General features: G+C 42.2%; 1 protein-coding gene across 5 annotated transcripts in view; it reads left to right on the top strand.

Annotated features, from left to right (window-relative positions):
- TBXA2R (thromboxane A2 receptor) overlaps positions 1–21,232 on the top strand; it is a 254,737-nt gene that overhangs the window by 185,239 nt on the left and 48,266 nt on the right. For all 5 annotated transcript variants that reach the window (XM_044053862.1, XM_044053864.1, XM_044053861.1 and 2 more), the window contains exon 2: positions 371–1,213. In XM_044053862.1, the coding sequence (XP_043909797.1) occupies positions 371–1,213 (843 nt within the window). The remainder of the gene's footprint in view (positions 1–370; positions 1,214–21,232) is intronic.

The following is a 21,232-nucleotide window of genomic DNA, read 5'->3' as shown; positions in this document are numbered from 1 at the left end:
TGTGTTTCTAAAATGAAAGTAGCCTGGGTTGCACTCTTAGGGAAATATCTTGTTCATCTCTAATTTTGGAGAGTCTGTGCTACCTAAAGATATGAGGAACTGAAAATAGAGACAAAAACTTTAATCATATAATTTTACTTTATCTTCCTACTCACTCTGTGTTCATATGACTTGGACAGCATATCTGAATAAATAATGAGAAAAAAATACTTTATCTAGTCAACTACAGTTGCAGATAATCATAAAAATACATGCTTACACACTTGTATGTCTGCCTAAAATGTAATCATTGTGTAGGCTGCCTAACCATTATATAGGAGTTTTGTTTCTGCTACAGAATTAAACTGTTTCCCTTCTCATTATGTTATAGGAGACATGGAGTGAACAAAGCCTTTTCATTTTTCGGCAAGTGTTTACGATGGGGGAGAGAATCTCTGCAAACAATTCTTCAATTGGAGCCTGTTTCCAGAGACTGAACATGAGTATACCAGACAAGGGGATTACATCGCCATGGTTTTCAACTACTTTTGCCTTAATTGGACTCTTCTCAAACCTTATTGCCTTCTGTGTCCTTGTGAATGCTTATCAAAAGACCCACAGTCGGTCACGGTCCTCCTTTCTCATTTTCTTGTGTGGCTTGGTGGTGACGGACTTCATGGGACTTCTGGTGACTGCTTCAGTGGTTTGTTCCTACCACTTCACAAAATTTGAATGGGCAGAAGTGGACCCTAAGTGCCATCTGTGCAACTTCTTTGGACTGTCTATGGTTTTTTATGGTTTGTGTCCTCTACTTCTTGGGGCATCTATGGCAGTAGAAAGATTCATTGGGATTAACAAACCTTTTGAAAGATCAGCAAACATGTCCAAGCGTCGTGCTTTCTTGACAGTGTTGATGGTCTGGATATTTGCCTTTTGTTTAGGGTTGTTGCCTATTGTGGGACTTGGAAGCTACACCTTGCACTATCCAAAGTCCTTTTGCTTCTTGTCTTTATCACATGACATTATGAGTATTGCCTTTGGCATGATTTTTTCATTAGTAGGAATACTATCTGTAGTTCTTTCCTTTGTGCTGAACACTATTAGTATCGTGACTTTGTGTAAAGTGTGCTTTGATCGGAATTCTGTTCAAAGGAGGAGAGACAGTGAAGTGGAAATGATGGTACAGCTTGTAGGCATCATGTTAATTGCTAGTGCTTGCTGGTTGCCATTGCTGGTAAGTATCACCAGTCACTGGACGTATTCCTTTCTTTCCAGCCCCGTCTCTATCATCATCACTATGCCTTTTTTAACCACTTCTTCTGTTTTTTTTTTTTTTCTGTTTAATTCTATATTTGAACTACTTTGTGTAGTTTGCATATGATAATTAATTAAGATGTGACTCAAAAGACAACAGGTAAATATGAAACATCAATGCATTCTGGATTGCAGAGATGGGGGTAGTAATTAATATTTTATCTTTTTATCATAATCATATTGTTAATAATAATGGATTTTCATATTTCTCTCATCTTCCTGATGGTACCTTCAAGGTGGTTAGCCTCAGATAGGCATATGGACCCTTTAGTCTCTTTTATAACAGAAATGCAAAGCTGGTCTTTGCCCCTCTTAAAAATAAAAAACAATTCAGAATTTCAGAATGTGGAATATGCTCAACCAGTGGCTGTAAGATTGGAGAAAATCCTCCTTTATTTTATTTATTTATTTTTGTTAGAAAAGGTTTTGTGTCTTTTCTTCACAATGAAACTGAGACGCACTGTATTCTACAGTAACCTTCACCAAACTGGTCTTCAAGAAGCAAGGTCAAAGGCAAAAATAATGGGAGACAGTAGCCCAAAAGCAAGAACACTTTATAAGCAATGGTATTATTTGATCAAATAATTCTTAGAATAAAATCATTTGTATTTACAATGAAGTTTCTAAAGAGCAACAAGGTGATCCATACACATCCTCAATGTTTCATTATGAAATTACAGATTATATCAGCTATCTTCTGAAACAGAATCAGGAGCATTTTCTGAAATTTAGATAACTGATAACCATACCTCTTCAATGTCCTTGATTTTTGCTTCATATTTTGTGCTGTCCCTCATAAAATATTTAATTTTCTGTTAAATCATAGAATACAATCACTCTGTAATGCCAGGCATTACTTTTTCATGTTTCTTACTGTTCGAAATATTTATAATTATGCAAAACATGTTCTATTAACTTTTTTAATTGAATTAGGGTGGTAATTAAAAATTGTCTTTGATTTTGAGCCTTTATCCTCCCCTCCTCAAATATTTTTAGCTTTGACTAGAATTTTTCAGCAAAGAAGTTGCTAAATATGTGTGACACCTGTGCCCTGGCCCAACAATCAAAGAGCCTCAATCCTCACCACTAACACCAGTGAGGGGCGTCTCATATAGGAAGAAAGGATAATAAATACACACAGTAAAGTACAATTTCCCTTAAGAGCACACAGAGATCACAGTCAGTCTGGGGCTGGTCACTCCCTTGCTCTCCAGTTTCCCAATAAAACTCCCCACTGGCACAGCTATAGGGTCCAGATCTCAGCCTAGTGGGCAAGCTAAAACATCCAGCACCCTCTCTGTCCAACCAGTGCTTCATGTCCCTGCCCAAGTAGCTGACACATACACACACACACACACACACACACACACACACACTTTGAGAAGAGTTTATATAACCACACAGACACTCCTGGGGAAGGCTGGCACAGGTTCTCCAGCTGTGCCCCCTTTTCCCAGACTATATGGTAGTACCAGCTGCCACCACCCACTAATATTTATCAGCTACTCAAAGGCCCTTAAAAGGGTGTCCAATTATTACTGTGCAATATTATTATCCAATTTGTAGTATAGCCCAGGGCTAAAGCTATTGGAGTGGCTTTGTACAATTTTACCAAAGGCATGCAAGTACTCTAAAGAGCTTAAATTATCTCTACAAAAACAGCCACGGTTGAAAGGGTTTAAAAATATTTAATAACAACTAGCCAAAACACAAGACAATACTTTTTACTACACAGTGCTAGTCAAGAGTTCAGAGATCACAGATAAATACTTAAAATAATTCAGTAGTAGAGTTCTGACATCACAGGAAAACACTTAGTCTAATCTTTCTAGTTTCTAACTATTTCTAAGAGAAAACACATGTCTGAGATAAACTTACATATAGAGCAAGACAGTGCTGATGAGTTGGATGGTCAAGACAAAAATGCTTAATGCTCTCTGATTCTCTCTGTTTTTAAAATCACATTCCTGGTTCACATTACATCATTCTTCACACTTCCCTGTGTTCCCAGGCTAACAGAAACTACAGTTACATTCTTCACCTCTGGGCAGAAACCAGAGCAATAAAGGACATTTATGCATGCAAATTCTGGCCATTAACTCTGGCCTTAAAACAATAGGCAGGATGCCTCACTTTAGACTTACTGGCTCCGAGTTTTAACATCAAAGGGTCACAACATTCTTTACTTGGTCAGTAGAGTGCACTGTTGTTAAATTTTTTCCAGTTCTACATGTAACACTATTTTTACCATTTAAGACACAAGCCTGTGGTTTACATTAATATTTACAGATGACAGAATTATCCTCAAAATTCTATCTGGCTAGGTTGGCACCCTTCACCCAATCTTCACAGTATGTTGAGATGTTTGCTTGGTAAACTGATCTGATGTGCTGGGAATGCAGGTGATTCAGACTAGCTAGCACTCTTTCAGGCAATCCCCCCCAGAATCAGATTGGCAGAAGTAGGACCACTTTCCTCAGGTGCAGTCATTTGTTGCTGTTTGTGTTCATGGCATGGACATGTATTATCTGTCCTAAGTTGTTCATGGCATGGACATGTATTATCTGTCCTAAGTTGTTCATGGCATGGACATGTATTATATGTCATAAGTCAGAAGTTCAATTTTTGTTTGATATAGCTGCAGTTCACGTGAAGCTCTGCATGAGACTAAAACATGTATATACACTCTCCAGTAGCTGTTTGCAGGTCAGTCAGAATCCAGCTATATATTGTGATGATTTTCTATGAATGCCTATTTGAAATATCATCATTATTTAATCTACACTAGTTATAGCATAGGAAAAGTTACTGAAATATAAAGCTCTGTCGGTCTGTATACTAGAGTCTTCAAAAGATTTTATGGTAATGGCAGTTTCTGAAACATGCTCTGTGTTTTCACATTGTTTATAGGTTTGTGTTAGAAATATTCCTCCAAGTCCACTAATAGTTGAAGCGCGTCTCCAGGTATGTCTTAGTGGATGTATTAAGATTGCACTCTATGGAATTAATGGATGGGATGTTTAAGACCAGTTTTGAAGGCTTTACCAGTGTAGTTGATCTGATCTGAGAAGCTTCCTAGTGAACAGTGTATTCCAGATGAAGGCCAAGGCTTTATTTTGCAGCTCTTCTTGCCTTTCCTTTAAGCACTTGGTGATGACATCAAACCCTTCTCATCTTCTAACTGCAGTAAGTGGGACACTAATTCTAATCATCCTAGATGCTCAAGGCCTGCTGAAGCTTATCTTGAACATTAGGAAAGGTCCCTACACAACTTGTTTATTAGAAAAGTTTATTGGTCATTAGGTACCCAGACTAATCTGTAACTGCTGTCCCCCCATCCATTGTCCTCATAAATGCTGCTGCTTACAGCTGTCCAGTAGCTCAGCCTTTCTGATTCCTGCAACTCTCAAAGTATTCTATAAACAACATGACACTATCACACAGTCATACATATGTTGCTATATGAAGCCAGAGCCGTGGCACAGAGGGAGAAAGCTCTAATTAACATGCAGATGTCCCAGCTTCAATTAGTTGTTCGAGGTGCTGGCAGTGGAGGATGAGCATGCCTGTCTTAGGAGGGGAGGGACACAAGCATGGGGTGCACAGCATGATTCAATTTCCCTGTTGGAGACTGTGAAACTACTAGAAAATGCTTTCCAAGGGTGGGCACAGCAACTTATCGGCATCAGTTCTGTGTAGAAGGAAGGAGCAGATCAGCACGCTCCACCCATTGCATGCCTGTCCCACTAGGCACATGCAGGGGTGAGGATAAATGAACAGAAATACTCCCAGCAGTACTATAACATGGATCTGCTATGACATTATCTTCTCATGAGGGCTGGCCTTACACATAGTCCAATTAGGCAACCAGCTAGGGTGTTGATCTTAGAAGGATGCACTTTCTGATTTAATTGATATTTTAGAGCAATGAAATATTTATGCTTTAGAGCAGTGAAAGTAGATAAATAAAATGCATCGCCCTAGTTGTACAAAACAGCCTCACAGTGTGTCGGGCATCCCAGGTGGAAGGTACTTAGAGTTGCATTACAAGTTTTCGATTACCTTGCAACAATCAAATGATAGGCACAATGCTGCCACGCTGACTAAAGTGAAGTGAGGGCTTGCATCAATATGATGCATTTTTTTAACTTAAAATAACATAATGTTCTTCATTAATATAATGCTTGGCTCTTCAAGGAGTCAGGATGGGAAGGGTATTTAGCTGAATTCTGGAGAGGTATGGTGACAGACAGAAGCAGTGAGGTAAATATAGATATTTTTTCATGATGCTGGCAGTGAACAACCAGATATTTTCTGGCATTGTTTTGGGTTATGTGATTTGTGTGGAATAACTTGGAATGTTGTAATGTGTGACACCTTGTCTGTGTGAGCTACTGACAAAGGGGAAACTTATTGCATGGCCATGGCATCAGACCTCATGGCTATATCTATTGAGTGGGGGGTTGGACATACCTCTCAACTGTCCTTAATTTTATTCAAAAATTGTCTCTATCTCCAAATTCCTGATAATTTGGGGAGAAAAGGTGTTGAATTACACTTAATAAATAATGACAATAATTGGAGACTAATTAAAATTAGAACTATATTCAAAATTAATTAAATTAAAATTATAGACTTCGTTTGCTTCAAAAAAAATTATTGCATGTTCTCTTATTTTGTCAACTCCTCATATTAATAGTAGTAACATTTTTAAAAAGTGTCCATGATTCTGGAGGTAAGAGTTGCAAGGTATGGGGCTGGGGTTGATGGACACACTGTCATTTGCTCAGTTTCGAGCTACTACTATCTGGATTTGCAGAATCAGTGTACATTTGAAAGAAGTAAAGTAGAATATTTAATTTGACACGATGCACAAACAGAGTTGGTATAACTGATAGGGCTGTTTGCAGGAGAAAATGAATAGCTGCCCACTGTTGCTTATTATTCTGGTTTTGCTGATTTATTTGAAGAAACATACCAGCAAGCTCTGCATGGTGTAGCAGGACTAATGCAGGAGCTCCAGCAGGCAATATGTCTGCCGTGCTATCCAGGAATAAGCTGTAAGGACGTGCATGAGTGCTCCTACACTAGTCCTGCACGGACCCAGACCCTGTATGCTAATTACCCCATTTGCAGGAGAAATCCATGCAAATGAGGTGAATTTGTGATCCAGGAAGCTGGAAAACGGCCATGCAGGGCTAGTATAATCTGCAGAAATATACTCCACCAGTAATGGAGTACATTTCTGCAAACTACAAAACGGAGCCATGACAGCTCCAAATAAAGGATGAATATTATGTAGAAAGCATGCCAATGGCCAAGTATAAGGCCACTGGCATGGAAAACAGTTGCAAAAATACAAAAATCAACTTTTATTTTTTTTTTTAGCTGTTCTCAGCTGTTTAAGCATAGGGCAGTGACGCGCAAATGGGATCGGGTGAAAAATAGGAAAAAAATACCTAAAATAAGTATTCTAACCAAAATCACTATATTGCCATTATACTCAATGGAAGGCAGAAGACAACATGGCCAGTGAATAGTGGTTGCTAAGGGGGGAGGCTCAGTGTGGGACATGTAACTATGCATCAGCAGGCAATCCTATGCAAATGAGGGGAATGATAACTGAATCCCAGATTTCCCCTGCATGCTAGTCAACACCCAACAGTGTAAGAGCAAGAATAGCTTGGTGCAAGTCTAGGAGTTAGCTGACATCATAGGGGTGTGTGTGTGTCAGGTATACTGTAAGTGAATTGGAGCCCTGTGGCTCGGGTTTGCCCTTAGCTTAGCAAGCAAGGGGGTGTGTGTCTGAGGCTGCCTAGCACTCTTTACATTGCCTAAGTGGGTGCGCACGCCGTGCACCGGGTTTTAAAGGAAAAAAAAAAAAAGTAAACCCGGAAATAGCAGCTCTGTGCACATTTGAGCACTCTGTGTGGCGCACCCCTAGGCTTAAACAGGAAGGCAATGGGAAGGGAAAACAGCAGTAGGAAGGTAATCTAGGAGAACTAGCATAGCTGGCAGGTGAAATGTATCAGAATCAGCCAATTACAGTGGCAGCAGACCAGCCCAGCCCAGAGCACTACTATAAACTATGCAAACACCTTTCCCTCTGTTTTTCCCACATACTCTACATCACCGGTGTATACAAGCAGGGAACTTTTAACAAACAAAAACAACAGAATGATAGAGGCTTCAGCAGCTATCAGACATCAACATGTGGAAGAGGGTGAGGATGAGAATGCTGCTGACCAACCCAAAGTGTGGAGATGGAGAAGGGTGTACAGACCCAGGGTAGCCTACTAGGGGCAACATGAGATAGTGGAGCACTATAGGTTGGGCAGGGACCTCCTACAGCAAATTGTTGAGCTGTGCTAGCCACGCCTGACACACAGAACTAACAGAGGGGGAACCTATCCGAGTGGATACCAAGGTATGTGTAGGCCTAAGAATACTAGCCACAAGTACCTCCCTAAGCCCAACTGGGGATATCATGGGGATCTCACAGGTTTCAGCATCCAGAGTATTCCACCATTTCCTGGATGCCATGTCAGCACATACTGGTGAGCAAGTATACTTCCTCAACACCTGTTGAGTGTTGGCCAGCAATATGCATCTCTTCCATCAAATAGGTGGTGGGTGCTATAGACTGCATGCACATACACATCAAAGCACCACCCGGTGAGCAGGGTAGGGTCTACATCAACCACAAGGGCTTCCCCTCCATCAACTGCCAGGTCATGTGCGATGCCCAGGGCATTATAATGAATGTGTGTGCTGTCTGCCCTGGAAGCTATCATGATTCCCACATCTGGCATCTGATGCATCTGTACCAGAGATTTGCCAGTGGGGACATCCCTTATGGTCACCTTGTGGGGGAAGCTGGTTATGCACTGGAGCCATGGCTGATGACACCCATCATAAGTGCACACACACCCGAACAAGAACGCCATAATGAGGCACACGCACAGACCAGAATCATAACAGAGCATGTGTTTGGGATGCTCAAGTCACGGTTCCAGTGCCTGGACACATCTGGTGGAGCCTTGCAGTGCTCACCAGCTACATGCAAATTGTTATGGTATATGCTATGCTACACAATATGATCCTGTGGAAACAGCTGCAGCAGGAACAGCACAGGGCAGGGCCACACAGCCCCCCCCACCAATGCCAAGGTCTGCACAGGTACAGAGTGACTCGGAGGACGAACAACCTGAGCCTGCCCCAGTAGGCAGATGGAGGCATGCCCATTATGCCATGGCCTTGGCAAAGAGGCAATGCAGAGCACATACATGACACAGTAGGGACCCAGGGAATGACACCTGTCTGACTCACACATACAGTAAAAGGGATGCCAAACATGACACTACCTGTGCTCAACCATGTATAGGGAGTGTACTATGTGCATCCGACATAGGCAGCCCCCAGCACCATCCTCAATATTAGCACACCCACAAGGTAAGTCACTCTCCTTACCAATTGCTGATTGGAGTAGTAGTATGGATGTGAGCATGCAAGGGAATTGGGTGGCTGAATGGGATGCCAGCAGATAGTAGAGTCATGGCAGCACGAGATCTGTAACAAATACTGGTGTCACCATAGTAGCCATTACTACACATGGTGACAAAACCCACTGCAGGAAATGTGCTGGGCCACTTGCGTGTCCATATGACACACACATGCCAGTCAGGGAGGTTCACATACCCAACAACAGTTTCAGCCAGCAGGACAGGTGTAGACAAACAAAGGCTGTGCCAAGGCCTCTGAATGATGCCTATGGGTAACCTCCCCCCAGGCCTACACAGGCAGACTACATCAGGTCAGGCAGTGGGATGTTAGTTCTGAAGGGTAGGAAGTCAGAAACTGATATGTAGGTCAGTCAAACCTAAGACCTGAAGTACACTGCTATGCCTCTAGTCAACCTGATAGGTTACAATACAGAATGAAATGGAGTACCTGACATACCAGTACAGACATAGCAAATGTGTACAAGTGTCACGTGTGCCCCCCAATCCTATGTAGAAATGTAGAAATAGTCAGGTGTGCCCCGTGCCCTCCAATCCTGTGTAGAAATGTAAAAATAGTCAGGTGTGCCTCCCCACTCCTGTGTAGAAATGTAGTAACAGGTGTGCCCCCCTCCCCCAAGCCTGTGTAGAAATGTAGAAACAGTCAGGTGTGCCCCCCCAACCCTACTTAGACATGTAGTAACAGTCAGGTGTGCCCCCCCATTCTATATAGAAATGTAGTACCAGTCTGGTGTACCCCCCAATCCAATGTACACACATTGTAACAGTCAGGTGTGCCCCCACCAGTCTGATGTAGAAATGTAGTAACAGTCAGGTGTGCCCCCCCAATCCTGTGTAGAAATGTAGTAACATTTACATGGCCTAGTAACAGTCAGGTGTGCCTCCCCCTCATATCCTATGTAGACATGTAGCAAGAGTCAGATGTGCTCCCCCCCAATCCTATGTAGAAATGTAGTATCATGTATGTGTATGTATAATACCAGTGGAGCACAGATGCCCAGAGATGGCCAAGGTAGCAGGATAGATTGTAGCATTTGTACAATATGCAGGTATGTGTGTGTTAGGTTGGTGTGTGTTTCATATTGTGTGAGAGTGGTCAGTATGTATGCATGTTGAGGTATGACCTGGTGGCCATTGCCCACTACTGCTGATGACAGGGCTAAGTCCTCACAACTGCAGTGCCAAAGACCATTCCCACCAGTATAACACATACTAGCAGTAAGCCATTGTAAATGTATGGTGGTAATATGTGTCACCATCTGAAAGATTGACATGGCATGGCTGTTGGGCTAGATATACAAGCAGTACACAGGGGAAAGTACCCCAGACATACAGTATATAATGTGTAACTGTGAAATGGACACACCCTTAGAATTGTACATACAAGTATGCATCACATTATCTGTAGTAGGGAATACCGGTGTCGTCTGCCCAAACACTTGCAGATCACAAAGGTGGTAGAACTGCTGTATTGGGAAACAGCTGATGTACCTGCACATGCCAGCATAACTGGAATACCCCATGCATATCTGTGTGTCAGATGCAAGTAGTATCCATAGCACACATGCACCCAGCTCACCCAAACACCACCCACAGGTACCTCTCTTGTCATATCCCTGCTGTTGGGAATGGGTACAATATGAGCCCCACCTGTATATGGCAATAGCGAAAGAACGCAGCATGTAGTGCAGGTGTCCCATGCAGGTGTGGCCCTAACTGTAGGTAGCACCCTGCCAGCATCCACACCACCTGATCAATGCTGAAAGTATTGGCATGAACACCTAGCACACCTACCCTGTCACCCCAGGGTAATATACTATATGGCGGTCTGGGACTGCAGGACTGACAGAATGTAATAGCCTACCACAGCTGGCCCGCATCACCAACAAATGGCCTACAGGCCTCTGCCAAAGGCCTGTGTCTCACATGTACTGCCAATGCATATTATGTCATTGACACCCAAAAAACAACATAACACACTCCATATAAGCCATATGCAAAGCCATGTGGACAAACCACAGTAACATGTCCACCATGTCCCACTGCATGAACTGTGGACCAACACCAAAACACAGCTGTGATGAGGTGATAACATTAGGGAAAGTATCAGAAAATGTGTGCATAATGTATGGAAGAGGATAGAATAATAGACGGGGTGTTGGGAGCATGGGCAGCATGGAATGTGCAAGTTCCGACACACAGCTGTGTGCACACACTATCCCTGGCTGCAAACACATAAATGGGTGGCTACAAACCTGCCCATACACCACAATAGGGGTAATGTCCTGACTCATGGCCCCTGCCTCTGGGTAACCTGTGTGAATCTGTTCAGCTGTAAGGTATTGCCACAGCAAGATAAGGCCATACTGTCATGTTGATGGATTTACAAGTATGGGATCCTCTGCCAGCACTGTACCAAGGTGATGAACCGCATACACAGACCCAGCAGCAAGTGTCTGCAGCTCCCCCTCCAGAATGGCATAACTTACCATGAATATGTAGGCATCTGCCCACAATACCAGACACAGCTGCATTCACCCTTGTTCCCCAGGACATCACTGTGAGCAAGAATGTACACCTGACAGTACTTGAGGCCATAAAATATCACAGTGTATAACAGTGCACATGTCTGAATATCTCTGCTAACACCAGTACCATGTAGCAGAAGGAGCACAGACACAATCACCTACAGTACACACTATCCCTTGCACAGTTTGTCCCCATATTGCCAAATAATCTACGGATACCATGCAGAAACAGTTTGCTACCTGTAGGTGTACAACACAAAGGTCTGCACTGGAGTACAAACTACCTGGAATGGATCCACACATTCAATACAGAAGGGCATACTGGGCATGCTGAGACACTTAAATGAAGCCCATGTCTGCAAACAACAGTGGACCATACATATCTGACAGTTGCAGATGTTAGTGCATACACTCCTCAGTATGCACCAGTCATGCTTTGCACATACACTGGATAGGAATACAGACATATATCCAAGGACAACACACTATAATGAGCCAAAAGTAGACATACATAGATATGTGAAAGAGAGTGACTGTGACAAAGAGCCATCCATCATGAGGCCTGTCCCACCCAGCACACAGCCAAATGGCTACAACCACATGATGTGTAAATGTCACTCACTGCAGAAATTAGCCACTTGTATCTGTCAGCATTACAGATTATGTGGTGCAAGTGCTAGCTGTGCAGCATGACTGTATAAGGCAGTAGTCATCTAGCAGCTGTATACACATACCTGCGAAATATAACCCAGTGTGTCAACCTCTAGATGAATGGGTTATGGCCCATGCACACAGACTGCCCTCCCCATAGTCCTACTATGACAAGCCTGCTGATGTCATCCACTTTGAAATGCACCTTTGGGAATGGAGTAGCCCATTAATCTCTGTGGCATGGCCTAAAACTGCGTAATGCTGTAGTGTGATAAACTAGTTAGGTAAGAGTTCTAATCCCAGACATGGCACCTGTGTGTGTGTGTGTGTAGGGAGCAATGCTTTTTAGGCTAGTCACACTCACTACAATTCAAATGCCCTACTTTGGCAAGGCTCCTGATGTCATTCACTGTGAAATACACCTTTGGGAAAGGTATAGCCCAGTAATCTCTGTGGCACATCCTATAACTGCGTACTGCTGTAGTGTGATAAACTAGCTAGGTAGGAGTTCTAATCCCAGACATGGCAACTGTGTGTGTTTGTGTGTTTCTGTCTGTGTAGGGAGAAATGCTTTTTAGGCTAGTCACACTCAGTACAATTTAAATGCCCTACTTTGGCAAGGCTGCTGATATCATTCACTGTGAAATACACCTTTGGGAAAGATGTAGCCCAGTAATCTCTGTGGCATGTCCTATAACTGTGTAATGCTTTAGTGTGATAAACTTGTTAGGTAGGAGTTCTAATCCCAGACATGGCAACTGTGTGTGTGTGTGTGTGTGTGTGTGTGTGTGTGTGTGTGTGTGTGTGTGTGTCTAGGGGCAATGCTTTTTAGGCTAGTCACACTCACTACAATACAAATGTCCTACTTTGGCAAGGCTGCTGATGTCATTCACTGTGAAATACACATTTGGAAAAGGTGTTGCCCAGTAATATCCGTGGTACATCCTATAATTGCATAATGCTGTAGTGTGATAAACTAGTTAGGTAAGAGTTCTAATCCCAGACGTGGCAATGTTGTGTGGGTCTCTGTCTGTGTAGGGAGCAATGCTTTTTAAGCTAGTCACACTCACTACAATTCAAATGCCCTACTTTGGCAAGGCTGCTGATGTCATTCACTGTGAAATACACCTTTGGGAAAGGTGTACCCCAGTAATCTCTTGTGGCTTGTCCTATAACTGCGTAATGATGTAGTGTGATATAGTACTTTGGTAGGGGGTTCTAGTCCCACACCAGACAAGTGTGGATGTTTGTGTTTCTTTGTGTAGGGAACCATGCATTTTAGACTAGTTACACTCACTACAGATCAAATGCCCTACTTTGGCAAGGCTGCTGATGTCATTCACAGTGAAATGCACCTTTGGGAAAGGTGTAGCCCAGTAATTTCTGTGGCTCGTCCTGTAACAGTGTAATGCTGTAATGTGATAAACTAGTTAGGTGGGAGTTCTAATCCTAGACATTGCAAGTGTGTGTGTGTGTGTCTCTCCCTTTCTCTGCCTGTGTAGGGGCAATGCTTTTTAGGCTAGTCACACTCACTACAATTCAAATGTCCTACTTTGGCAAGGCTGCTGATGTCATTCACTGTGAAATCCACCTTTGGGAAAGGTGTAGCCCAGTAATCTCCATGTCACGTCCTATAACTGCATAATGCTGTAGTGTGATATAGTACTCTGGTAGGGGTTCTAGTCCTATGCATGGCAAGTATGGATGTTTATGTGTGTGTTTCTTTGTGTAGGGAGCAATGCATTTTAGACTAGTCACACTCTCTACAGATCAAATGCCCTACTTTAGCAAGGCTGCTGATGTAATTCACAGTGAAATACAGCTTTGGGAAAGGTGTAGCCCAGTAATCTCCATGGTGTGTCCTATAACAGCGTAATGCTGTAGTGTGATATAGTACTCTGGTGGGGGTTCTATTGCCACACATGGCAAGTGCGGATGTTTGTGTGTGTGTTTCTATGTCTATGTAGGGAGCAATGCTTTTTAGGCTAGTCACACTCACTACAGATCAAATGCCCTATTTTGGCAAGGCTGTGATGTCTTTCACTGTGAAATACACCTTTGGGAAAGGTGTAGCCCAGTAATCTCCATGGCACATCCTATAACAGTGTAATGCTGTAGTGTGATATAGTACTCTGGTATGGTTCTATTCCCACAAATGGCAAGTGTGGATGTTTGTGTGTGTTTATATGTGTAGGGAGCAATGCTTTTTAGGCTAGTCACACTCACTACAATTCAAATGCCCTACTTTGGCAAGCCTGCTGATGTCATTCACTGTGAAATACACATTTGGGGAAGGTGTACTCCAGTAATCTCCATGGCACATCCTATAACTGCATAGTGCTGTAGTGTAATAAACTAGTTAGGTAAGAGTTCTAATCCCAGACATGGCAACTGTGTGCGTGTCTCTGTATAGGGAGCAATGTTTTTTATGCTAGTCACACTCACTACAATTCAAATGTCCTACTTTGGCAAGGCTGTTGATGTCATTCACTGTGAAATACACCTTTAGGAAAGGTATAGCCCAGTAATCTCCGTGGCAGTGAAAAATTGTGCGTGCGAGTGTGTGTGTGTGTGTGTGTGTGTGTGTGTGTGTGTGTGTGTGTGTGTGTGTCATTCATATCCTGTGTGGAGGTGGCTGTGAGTATGTAGCAACTGGACTCATTGTGGAGCGGATTTTGCAAATGTCTTACATGGTGGCCCTATTACATGTTACAATGTTCCCCTTACAAGGATAACAGATGTGAAATAACCAAGAGGCTGGGGTACCAATCCATATCCCTACATGTGACATCAAGGCCTGGGGAACAAAGTTGGTAACCCTTGTATTACCCAGAGAACACTCTCAACTCATGTCTCATACACAAACACACTTGCCTAGGCAACAGCTGCTATGTTGGTAGTACCCTGCATATTGCCCACAGATAGTAACCATGGTGTGATTGCAGTGGACTACAGAGGGCATGTCACCTTGTCTATCAGTACAATAGGCATGTACATGTAAACAGTGCGCCTTCACTATGTCCCCACTGGACACCAGCAACACCTGTGCTGCCATCAAATGTGACCCATAAAGGACATACAATGCCTTAAACACATGCACTGTATGGACAGATGCCACAGACACCAGGGAATACCTGTATCATGCTATCAATGTAGGTGCAGGGTCATCCTGCTGTCATTACCAGTTCCCGCCACATGAGGCCAGGACTGGCACATCTGATGATAATCTGTTTACACAGCATGGGCCAGACACCCCAGGTACAGTTCCACATGTCACTTTACATGCATGTGGAATATGTGCACATCCCAGACACTGTCCATGTCATGGACTAAAGAACACATACATGGCAAGCAATGCACAGCAATGACCACACACAATAGTTAGCCAGGTGACTGGATGGTGAATACACTACCCACCTGTGTGGGCCAATCCAGCCACTACACCACTGAGCCACACTGCAGACCATTGTCATGTGGCCTGATGCCAAGGTATACCCATCACCTAGCCTTGTATAGCCTTCTGTCACAGTCAACCACTACACACCCATGAAGCAATGCACCTATGCATGTCAGTACTGGCACCCTGTGTCTGTGTGTGTGGTGTATGATGCTTTTGACCACATTCACACACATCACAACCCCCATTGGCATACTGAAGCATGTTGTCTGATGTCAGACACCTCCACATACCCTTTGCCCATATAACCTCCGCATAACCCCTGTGGTGCATGTGATACCTGCACAGTACTGTATTGTGGCAAACTAACTAGTGAGAAGGTGTATTCCTGACCCTGCCAAGTGTGTCCCTGAGAGAGTGTGGCTGTGCTGACGATGACACCTGTTCATGCGGACAGGCACGTGTACTGCACCTACCGTATCGCTACCATATCACTGTTGCAGATGTCACACACCATCACATATATGTTTCGAGAGCTCCTCAACATGTAAGCTATATGGAGCATCCAGTAACCTCATAGACATGTGATAGCAATACATAGTCAGTCAGGGGGTTGATACCCTGTGCTGGTAGGTGTGTGAAACAAACATGCTTAGGTTTTACTCTCCCTCCCCCTCCCTGACATATCTTTGCCTCTGGAATACAGGATACTGTGCTGGAAACACTTAATTTATTGACATAAAATAGGTTGAGCGCTTTCTACAGAAGTAAATCTGTCTTCTTCAGAACATCATAGCATGGAATCATGACGCTTATATATCATAATTGAAGTAAAAAGCCCGCCCTAAATTGTAATTAAACAATAAATCAATTATTAAAACAGTGCTATCTTACACATTTCATACAAATGCAATGTATACATCTTGCTACATAACCACACTAAAAATATAGTTCATATAATTTACGAACCCTACTAATCTAAAAAGCAATAAATATCTAAATCACTATTTTATATATACTAAATAAGCAAAATCACAAATTATTAAAAACAGTTATATAATGCCATTTGATTATTTTTCTAAAAGTGGAATAAAATGCCTTCTAAAGTGGCTATCAATCAAGATATGTATAATATATATCAATCATGATATTGGTAGAAAAAATATTTGTGAGTTGAATTTATAAAATAAAATATATATATATGTAACATATTGCCCAATGCATGTAACACATTATGTGACATATGATATATAATATATAATATAATATATGACATACAATATAATATGGAATGCAAACATTATATAAATACTGTAATGAATATAACAACATATTGCACAATTTATTGAACTAAACCCTGACTAGTGGTTTTGTAGGAATCATTTCATTAAGGCCTGGGGGGGTGGCTGCATCCAACCTTATCTGCCACCTGATTTCCGTCCCAACAACAGCTTTTATGTTACCCCCTCGGGGGTTGGGGAAAACAACATCTAGAATTGCAAACTTGAATAGCTTGCACTGTGGACTATTAATAAGATGTCTTGATAGTGCATTATTAATGTCACACTTCCTTATACAGTATATATGATCATATATCCTGTTTTTAAGACAGCGGTCCGTCTTACCCACATAGAAACTCTTGCAGGTTTGACAAACACTTAAATATATAACATGCTTAGGTTTTACTCTCCCTCCCCCTCCCTGACATATCTTTGCCTCTGTCTGCCTCTCTCACTCCCTTCTTGGTGGATATGGAGACTTACTCCTGCTTTGCTTAGGCGGCAGCATGTGTTTTGTAAGTGATGCTCATGATCAGCTGATGACCTCTGCACAAATTGCAGCCCTCCTCTAGCTGATTGCATGTGGAACAGCTGTGGTAACATTCCCATAGCCAATTGCATGGAAACATACTCCAATATCTAGGAACATCATGTTGGTGTTGGGACTTTTTTATTCACTGTGAGCAGGACCTAGATATGTTGTTTGGCAAACAGCATCACATATGGATTGGGGATTTACCTCTAACAGCATACACTGTGGAAACAGGCCAACACACAGGAAGGGGATGTGCCTGACATGACTACAGAATGTAAGTGTTGCTATTCTGCATTTGGAGTAATGTTGGTTTAACAGGGCATGTGTGGATATGGCTGGTCTACATGTTTTAATACCTGTCATGACAGTGCTATGTTTCTGAGGAACCCCCATCTGTAGGGTCATCTGCAGACTGGGCAGTGTGTGATGCCTTTTGTTTCTTGTGTTTCTCACAGAGCACCTATCTGTGAACTGCAGAAGCATAGTGTGAGGACTGTAGTCAGTACATGGTGACAGACATGAGAGTTACTGACTTCATATCCCTCATAGGACATATGTCACAACAAACCCTGTTACAACGGTAAATGTATGAGGTTATCACAGCAACATGTCAATATCGGCCCTGTGTTTGTGCCTCCAGCCACAACTCTGTCAACCTGTGTACATATGTCATGCAGTAAGAGGTGCATATGTTCTGTACACCATAATTTATTGACATCATATATGATAACAAGCCAGTGGGATATCACACTGTGGCACATTTTATGTATAGTAGGGGATATCTTTGAGGACATAACCTGGGCATTCTGTGGTTGTGTATACAGTACTGAGGTCTGTGTATTTATGGTTATTGTCGACAGTGTGTGTATTGTTAATATGTACCTTGGCCTGTCTACAGACTGTGGTAGATGTCATTGTCCTTGGTCCTGTTCTATCTGATGTTACATGCTGCTCCACTGTATGTTATCCTATCGGTTTACATGTTTGTAGGGCCAAACACACACATGTCCCATACCACAGACGGGCATCGGACTACACTGTGTAGTGGCCCAGTATATGTAGGGTTAGTGTGTGAGTGGCACATATGAGGATGGTGTTAAGATAGTCCATATACTGTAATATTATGCTAGCTACCATATGTGGCTGTGGCTGTGCTCACATTGGTTGTGGTTATGCACTTTCACACAGGTGTCTGTTACTCTGTGCTGTGACATGCCTGTAGAGCCTGTTATATATGCGGGTACATGTGTATTCCCCATAAGAAATGTAGGCCAGTGTTGTGGCAGTCTGCCTGTAGCTTGCATATTGCTTTGTTACATGCCTAGCAGCTTAGTGTACTTAGCCAGTGTGATGTTATGTCCAGATACTTGCCAGATGTACTGCTGCTAGGCCACCATAACAGTCATGTATGTCAGGCAAAGCAGTGGGATGCTGTACAGATGTATGTCACTAACTAGTAGGTAGTATGTGGCCATGGCACCTCTGTACCAGTGGTTATTATGTGTCAGGACAGACAGGAGTGTGTGAATGCATAACCTATGGGGTAAAATGTATACCAGTATTTACATGATATACCTATCTACATGGCTGTTAACATCCACATTTTCAGGCTTGGTCCCCATGTCATGCACTAAGGGGTTTTGTGTATACCTCTGGACTGACCAGAGTGTGTCAGACTGTCCACATTTATTGGCCATATCTCTGCTGTAGTCCACAGGATCATTACTGTGCTAGCAGTGGTACTGTACTATGATGTCCTTAGGATGTCTGTCAGTAGCCAATGGCGCACATGTTAAAAGCAGATGTGACCTCCCACACATAACATGTCTGTGAAGACAACCCCTATCACAGTAACAATAGTCTACATATATACCTGCACTACATACCTGACATTCCCTTGCACTAAGAGGATGGGACTATTGGGGCTGAGGTAGGGCTCCACTCCATGCTCAAGACATATCGTGGACATGCATGTATATATAATTATCCATATATCTATATAGATATATACACATATACATATCGACATACATAGATGGATATGTATATATACCTCTCTCTCTATATATATATATATATATATATATATATATATATATATCTATATATATTGTTGGATGAAAAAACACACAATCCGCTGGTCGGTACAATAAAGGTATATCCTCTAAAGAACCACGCTTCAAAAAGTATTGCAAAACTGGATAGTAGTTTTAATATAGACGAACACCAACAGCACAAAGTACAGCAACCATAGATTGAGCGCGCTTTCATCTCTACGTAGGAGACTTCATCAGAATCAATGAAAACTATTAATTGATGCATTTATATACTTTTTGTTGAAAATTAAGAGACGAAAACGCGCTCAATCTATGGTTGCTGTACTTTGTGCTGTTGGTGTTCGTCTATATTAAAACTACTATCCAGTTTTGCAATACTTTTTGAAGCGTGGTTCTTTGGAGGATATACCTTTATTGTACCGACCAGCGGATTGTGTGTTTTTTCATCCAACAGGTTTGAGGAGGTGCGTGGTGTTTGTGGTTACTGGTGTTCCGCTGATCGGTTACGAGGGATCCCCTGTGATGGAAGAAGACGGATCACTATTGAGTCAGTTAATACGGGTCATTCGATCGCACACCCAGGATTCCAACAGGCCGGTTGAAGCCATTGATTCGTGTGCCTCTATTCCTTGTGCGCAGGGCAGTCCTGCGAGCACGGACAGACCGGAAATGGTATTAAGAGGCAGAGAACAAGGAACAGGAACTTCCCACTCTCCTAACAGTGGAGAGTGGGCTATGCGCAACATCTCTGGCAATAGGATGAGCAGAACTGTACCTGGAGGAGGGCGACGATCCTTGGATGGTTATAATAACATAAAATTTACTGACTGGCTGGATAAGTCTTTCTCTTCAGCTGTTGACGAGGCTGAGAGATTACCAACAGTGAATGTGTGCTTCAAGGACAAGTGCAAAACTTTTCAACATGAATTGAACAGGTACCGGAATTTATCTTTAGATAACTGGTATTTAACGCAATGCGTTGAACGAAAGATTGTACCTAAGGGACTTAGACTTAACAAATTCCCCAACAATGTTTATGGGAATGATGAACTATTTAAAATCATTTCTGATTTACTAAATGATTGTGGTCTTGCTATCTTGAAAGCTATGATAGTGAGTAATACTAAAGTCATGGAAGATTGTAAAGTTTACATTGACCAATTATACCACGAAATTAGTAATGATTTATTATTTACTATTACAGAATATAAAAATCTTTATTGTAAGGTACTTCAGGATGTTGATGTTGATGTTTCAAAAAATTACAAAAGGAAATTGGGTAAAATTGAACGTGACATGGTAGACTATAGGGAAGGGAGAGCATATGTAAGTACTGATAGGAGGAAGTACAATAAATACCCCCCACGTGCCCCATTCGAACAGTCCAATAGGAGGGATTACTATCCTAATTATGTACAAGAAAGAAGGTACCAGGACACTGGTTCATCTTATGGTAACTACAATACAGGTTACAATGAAGTTGGTAGTATTGACATTAGTGACCCCATTGACCCTTTAGGGGAAGGACAGGGGCCTCGGAGGTCTGAAAGGATCAGGAATCAGAACTGTCAGCACTCCTATGCAGAGGTGACGGGGAATTATCAACAGAGGAAAGCAGGTGAGGGGGAGATACTGACATGTCAATTAGCAGGTAATTACTTTGGAACACAAATTGTGCACAATAATTTAAGTGATATTCAGATGAACTTTGATGTTGATCAGAATTTTGATGTCGCTCAGAATATACCATTTGGAGATTTAGACGATTTAAACAATGGTAGTAATGACATTGTTTTGGATTATTTGAGCATGGGTAAATGTTCCATGCACTCCCAGAATAATTTTAATATTTACAATTATACAGACGTCGAGATTACCCCAGCATTCTTTGGTCTTTTTACCAAGGGATTTACTTTTATACCCACAAGGAAACCCAAGGTTGATGAGATTATACTTGACATTAAACTATTT

Source organism: Protopterus annectens, chromosome 13.part0 (genome assembly GCF_019279795.1).
Source record: "Protopterus annectens isolate FY-2018-M chromosome 13.part0, PAN1.0, whole genome shotgun sequence".
Taxonomy (NCBI): Eukaryota; Metazoa; Chordata; order Ceratodontiformes; family Protopteridae; genus Protopterus; species Protopterus annectens.
Note: the sequence above shows the minus strand (reverse complement) of the source record. Positions and strands in the feature narration are given on the sequence as shown.